General features: G+C 47.7%; 1 protein-coding gene across 1 annotated transcript; it reads right to left on the bottom strand.

Annotated features, from left to right (window-relative positions):
• LOC124684521 (ERI1 exoribonuclease 3-like) lies at positions 1-1446 on the bottom strand. Its single transcript, XM_047218818.1, has one exon. The coding sequence runs from the start codon at positions 1078-1080 to the stop codon at positions 211-213; it is 870 nt and encodes a 289-aa protein (XP_047074774.1). The 5' UTR covers positions 1081-1446; the 3' UTR covers positions 1-210.
• Positions 1447-7008: the final 5562 nt, after the last annotated feature.

Here is a 7008-nt window from a genome sequence, read left to right as displayed (position 1 = left end):
TAATTAAATCAAACCTTCTATTAATATCAATAATTCAGACACCAATTACACAGGATAGGTACTTGAGCTAAGCCATAGGTTTCGGTGACTAGTTCATAGTAAGGATGAACTAAGCTAATAGTAGCTGGATCACATTTGATTCCAGTGACCAAATCACACCGAGCTAATATCTAGACTGAGCCTGATTTCACAACCGGTGGCGCAACTGATTCAATTGCTCCACAAGAAGTAGGGGCAGATGGCTCCCATGGTGGGCGTCCAGTTGCCGCACCCCCAATAGCACCTCCCCTGCATCGGCCCTGGCATAGCTACAACGCCCCCTCTGCTCGCCACTCCGCAGAAGCATGCCCCGGCGGTGCCACCGCACAGACTTGTGTGTGGCTGCTGCTCCTCCTCCTTGGGCTGGATCGGCGGCGGCGCCAAGGAGCCGGTAATCGCGATCTTGGCGCCCCTCCGCATGATTTCCACAAGCAGCCGCGCGGTGTTGCGCGCGTCATCAAGCCCGCAGTGCAGGCGGCCCTCCCACTGTAACCCCGCGGCCCGGACGGCCTCCTGCAGAGTAGCCCTCCCTCCGCCCCCGAGCACCGCCTGGAAGGGGACCCTGAGGTTGACCCAGCGATCGAAGTAGGCGGGCTTGGCGATCCCCTTGAAGACGCACTCCGATTCCAGCATCGTACGGCAATCCCAATCCCCCCACGTCACGACGGCCAAGCTGCCGCCTTTCCTGGCCCCCGACGTCGCCGCCTGCAGCCAGCGGTGGTGCAGCCAGAGCGCTTCGCCGAGGTCCACGCCTCCATCGACGTCCTCCTGCCGGATACCTGTGAGATCCCTGCAAAACGGAGTCAGCACGGGGTGGTACTTAGGGCGGACGTACCTGCGGAAGGCGGACTCGATTCGGCCGGTGGCGCCGTCGACGAGGACGGAGGGGAATTCGATGATCTCCTGCGGGTAGATCCGGCTGTCCTTCTCGCACGTGGCTTCGAAATCCACGACCAGGAAGTACTCGAACTCCTGCAGGAGGTGGTGATGCGCCTGAGCCCACGGCGCCGCCGTGCCCCCGCGCGCCGCCGCGGTCGACATCGCCGTCCGCCCGCTGCTGGAAAAAGCACGCGCGATCACCGGGAATGGATCGCTGAGAAGCGGGGATGCTTGTCGAGAGTTGGATCGAATCAAGATCTCGGAAGGAGGGGAGCTAGGGTTTCGATCCCGCGGGCCAATCGCACCCTTAAATCCAGCGGGAGGCAATCCGTCTCCGACATGAATTAGAATTGAGATTGCGTGGAGTTTACGCGGGATTCAGATGTCGGTTTGCGTTGACGCGTTTTTCTTTTCTTTTCTGAATTCGTTCGTCACGTTTTTGTTTGGCTCTTGCTGCAGTCGAGTGCACTGACTGTCTGTGTTCGTATGGACACGTGCTTGCGACATTTTTCTTTTTTGGTTTCATGGCCTGTAACTCTGTATGGATGCTGGTTTGTTTCCTCGCAATATAAAGATGATGATTTGTTCTCTTGCTATAAAAGAATGAATTAATTGAAATGACACAAAGTTGAGATATGCTAATACTTTGTCATTTATGCACGCAGCCGTTGGAAAGACTGAAAAAATTGTTCAAATATGCATCACATCACATGGAATTAAAATCGGATAACTATGTCAAAAGAATCATGCACACATCTCCATCGCTAGCTCTGGTAGTGACCCAAATAGTTGTTTGGAGTTCAGCACTATTTTTAGGACACATCGGCGCGCTCAATAATGCACCGGAGATTAATAGTGCCACCACCCCGCCCCACCCACCTACCTTCGGCCAAGCAAAATAAATGGCCTAGCCATGCGTGTCGGCCTTATGCGCACCACCGCTCCCAGGTGCTCAGGCACCGGCTCCTCCTCACACAAACCCTAGTGTCGCCCTCCACCGTCTCACCCACGCGATCCATGGCAGGTTCTAGGATCGCGGTCACGATCGCCGTGGCAAGCGCAGGCGCTGCGGTGCAGGTATACCTGGCCATGGGCAGCCCGGCCCGGTCGGCCCGGCCCGGCCCGACCCGAAATTCCCGGGCCAAGCCCGACCCGACCATGCCTCTGGGCCGGGCCTGGGCCTGATTTTTTGGCCCGATGGTTAGGATGGGCCGGGCCTGGGCCGTCAGTTTGTGCGATTTAGTGAAGCGTCCCGGCCCGAGGCCCGAGGCCCGACGGGCTTTTAGTGTGATGGGCCAGGCTTGGGCCTGTTTTTCCGGCCCGACGGTCGGGCCGAGCCAGGCCTGGGCCGAGATTTTCCGCATCGGGCCTTGGTCGGCCCGGCCCGATAAATGCCCAGCTATAGGTGCAGGATCGCCACCGCCTAAACACTCATCATCGCTAGAGGAGGAGACATACTACTTCCACGACAAGTTCTTCGAGTTCGTCGTCCACATCACGGAAGATCCTTTCGGCCCAAAGAGGCTACCAGAGAAGTTCGCACAATTTCTCGCCGGCCGGGGTTCGCCTGCAGGAAGTCAGCTGTGGCTTTTGCCGGTGGCATCTCGAGGCCCTATTCAACGGACAAGGTTAGATGTTCCTCCACAACGGCTGGGAGAGGTTCGCCCATGCCCACAACCTGGAGGTCGGTTGCTTACTGAACTTCAAGTATGAAGGAGACGGTGAGCTTAGGGTGAAGGTGACCGACGACATATGCTGCAGGCACTACCACGACGACATCACCGATGATGGCGGGGGTGGTGAAGTTTAAGTTTTCATATGTTCTTCCTTTGCGGCAAAGATGGTGAAGGCGCAGAAACCTCTAGTATATGTAAAAATCAGGTTATCCTGCTCACTGCGTTAAATCAACTTGATGCTGATTCTGAGGTGGTTCACATCTTTTCCATACTCTGGACGAAACCAAATTACATGTACTTGGCCTTGTGCTACTAGCATTCATCATTTGGAGTTGTTAATCCACGCCGATTGCAAATTATTCTTCGTAATTGTTTGGAGAAGGAAAACAACTTGAAGTCTGATTGGCTATTCCATGAGATCAATATCCTCCGAGATGAGATCGTCCTGAGTTACAATATACATAAGTGCGCCTTACAACTTACAAGTGAGTATGTTTTCCAAGGGGAGTGGATCTTCTATGGGATGGAAGCCGCCACAGTACGAGTACGGCTCAACAAAATGAACATGTACATTTTTTTTTCCGATAAAGAGCATATATTAATATCGAAGATACTAATTACACCCAGCCTCTGCAACAACGCATTACCCTAACGGCATTACGGATGCACACAGCCAAAAAAAAAAGAGGTTTAATCATCGGAACAACAACACAAACACCACAAAGACAGCACCATAAGTCCAACTTCTTCAAAAGCGGCGCCTACAAGAAGGAAACAGTGCACAGATGTTGTCGTCGCCTGATCAAAGATCTGGATTTTCATCTTGAAGAAGGTCCTCGCTCTCAAAACAATGTCTTCAACAAGGTCATTGCCAGACACAACCAATTAAGGCCAGACCTTGGATTTTCACCCTGAAAGGTAAGACTTTGGTCTTCTCCGGTGTAGTCGCCCCCACTTGCATGCCGCTGCTCCAAGTCATGAACCACCAAGCCAAAACCTCATCGCCCCAAAGATTGGGACCTCCATTGGTAGTCCTCAGATCTCGGTCTTCATGACATTCTTTGGCAGCACCATGGAACGAGAATATGCCCCACGATATTAACAGCCAGCAGAGCTTCGAAGCGCTCCCTCTGAAACCAAACGGCCAGAGTAAAACACGGGTGCGCACGACCGAATCTCACCCGATCCAGCAGTCTCCAGGCATGATTCGCCCATGGAAGATCGCCGGTGGAGCCTTCCGGAACCCGTCACTCTAGCTAGATCAATGGGGACACAACTCCGGTAGATCATCATCTTGACGCAAGTTGGAATCCTAGGACCGCCGCCATTATTCTGGCCGAAACCAGCAGCCCCCACGCTGCCGGTCGACTCCCGACGATCGGAGAGATCGGGTTGACCCTTGCGGCTCAGACGAGCCTAGGGCGCGATCCGCCGCCAGAACTTGGCCATGCGCCTGCAGCACAGGATCGGCCATCGCTGCCACAGGCTGAGGTCGTGCGGCCGCCAAAGCGGGGATGCTTGTCTAGAGTTGGATCGAATCAAGATCTCGGAAGGAGGGGAGCTAGGGTTTCGATCCCACGGGCCAATCGCGCCCTTAAATCCAGCGGAAGGCTCTCCGACTCCGACATGAATTAGAATTCAGACTGCGTGGAGTTTACGCGGGATTCAGATGTCGGTTGCGTTGACGCGTTTTTCTTTTCTTTTCTGAATTCGTTCGTCACGTTTTTGTTTGGCTCTTGCTGCAGTCGAGTGCTCTGACTGTGTGCACTCATATGGACACGTGCTTGCGACATTTTTTTTTGATTTCATGGCCTGTAACTCTGTATGGATGCTGGTTTGTTTCCTCGCAATATGAAGATGATGATTTGTTCTCTTGCTATATAAGAATGAATCAATTGAAATGACACAAAGTTGAGATATGCTAATACTTTGTCATTTATGCACGCAGCATTTGGAAAGACTGAAAAAATTGTTCAAATATGCATCACATCACATGGAACTAAAATCGGATGACTATGTCAAAAGAATCATGCATACATATGGGTACACCTCCTAAGAGCATCTCCATCGCTAGCTCCGGTAGTGACCCAAATAGTTGTTTGGAGTTCAGCGTTGTTTTTAGGACACACCGACACGCTCAATAATGCGCCGACACCTTCGAGCGGGGCACCGAGCGGGGCGCCATGTCGGATGCAATCCCTAAGACCCGCTTGGAAGCCACTGAATGAGTGTCCAACGTAAATGAGATATTCAAACAGAGATTGGACTCCACTATCTTTGTACTCCACTATCTATTTGACTTTTTTTTCAAGGTTGATATCTATTTGACTTTGGCTTTTGTTGTTTGGCAGCTACTAATAATAGTAAAATTGTAAAATTGAGAAAATATAACGCGCAATAGTACTATCTTTGTACTCCACTATCTCCAGATGCTAGCTTGTTGAGGAAATTGGTTGTGAAGAGTATGATCCAGCTTCTGACAAAGCGTTAGAGATTGAAAACTCTGAAAAGCAGCAGCTGGAGGTAGGAATGGCACATCGAAACGGGGATGATGTAAACCCCAAAAGGCAAGGATCATCTGATGCAAAAGACGATGAATGTACAAAAGATGAAATTATGAAATGTAACACTTCCATTTCCCAGATTTGAAGAGAAACAAAGAACAACACTCTGGATGTTTCGACAACGAATAAGTTTTGCTGTATCATTTTGGCATTGAACCATCTAGTGTTCAGTTAAAACGACATATCCTGCTCTTGGTTTGATTTTGGTTATCAAAAACTTACTTGCACTACTTGTGTTGGTGCACAAGTTTGACCTTATCAGCGAATAAGACACAAATGGTTTTTACCCTTATATCTTCTAAGCATAGCTGCTAGTCATCTTCATAAATTAGAGTCTCCACATATCACAGTTATAAGCATGCACCAGATTTAGCTACATCTATAGTTTCATACAAATTATTTTCTTTTTAACTTCAAGCATTTCTGAATTGTCACTGTGCATTTATTAGTGTTCTTTTGAGAACTGGCAGATTTTTCTTGCAAAAGGATGCATGATGTATGTGTGGGCATAGACATAATATGTTCTCTTGAAGTTATTAACTCAATTTTCATATACTTTTTTATTCATAAGAAAATAAAGATCAACGGTAGTTGTCTTATAGTCCTCTCCTTTTCAGTTTCTTTCTCCACTTAACCAACAATATTGAAAGGAAACGGTAGGGGAAGCCCCTACAGTGATTTTATTTTCTAAAGAATAAGAGCCCAAATTCGCGTCCTTGGAAACTTGAACCTAGGTGGTTGGGTTGTACATCCACTTTTCTAACCAAGTAAGGTAGGCTCACTTCTTCACTTAACCAACAATAACTAGAACAAGAAATATTTAAACAGAGATTTGACAAAGCGTGGCATATCAGAATTGCACCCCACCCCAAATATCTGAAGTGCGAGACAATACAATAAATTAGTTTCGGTGGATCTTGGTGTGTATGTGCAACAACATCATAAGCCGTTGCGTCCTGCACTTTGTCAGTTTCATGTCCAGATTATTTGTTCTATCCCTTAATCAAAGGTATTTCATCTATATCAGATTGTCCTATTGAAATTTATGAATAAAGTATTTTTATTTGCTTATTAGATTCTAGAGAATTGTCCTTGATTTCTGTATTGACAAAATCTGCCATGTTAATTCTGTTTACTTGCTCACAAAATAATATGTTTAATTTCACCTAAAGAAAAAGAATGTGCATTTTAATGAAAACAATATGCCTGTCTAAAAAAGCTCAGACCAGAAGAGTCAAAACATATTTAAGATAACCAAGAAAAATGTATTTGTATACTAGCACATATGCCTGAACGTAACTCTATCTGCTACAACTATTTCCTTGTAAGTTACCAGATCAATAGACCTTTGCAGCGCCTTAAAACACAACACATCTATAAAGCATTGGTAATATACATTGACTTTGAATCATGCATTGTTTGCAGTGGGGTCCTTGTTACATTGCCGGTGCATACAGTATACAAGCCGAAATTGTTGGAACCGTCGGAAGAAACCATTTGAGTTTCGGGCGAGTTTCAGTATTTTCGATTTTCCCCAAGCAATGAGGTTGCGAGCATTATAAACATGAGCCGATTGTGTTCACTAAAGAAAGAGCTCACTTATCATCGATAGAGAACAAAATGGCATGGCAACGCCCACCTTTACATCTAAAGTATCACCATAGTGATGCATAACTAATTTATTAAAGAAGTTTTGGCATATATAACTTGACCTCGTGCACACTTCTATAACCTATACCAATAATAGTAGTAGTTTATTCTTCAAGACAAATAAAGTCAATGTTCTTGGTCGTAAACCTCGAAACCTTGAAACTAAGCTCCATGTTGGTGTTGATCGATGTGCAGGCTCA

The sequence above is a fragment of the Lolium rigidum genome, chromosome 1 (assembly GCF_022539505.1).
Source record: "Lolium rigidum isolate FL_2022 chromosome 1, APGP_CSIRO_Lrig_0.1, whole genome shotgun sequence".
In the NCBI taxonomy this organism is placed as follows: Eukaryota; Viridiplantae; Streptophyta; class Magnoliopsida; order Poales; family Poaceae; genus Lolium; species Lolium rigidum.
This window is presented reverse-complemented; position numbering and strand designations above follow the sequence as displayed.

Excerpts from the sequence above, each read along its gene's own strand:
- LOC124684521 (XM_047218818.1), bottom strand. The coding sequence starts at position 1,080 with ATGTCGACCGCGGCGGCGCGCGGGGGCACGGCGGCGCCGTGGGCTCAG.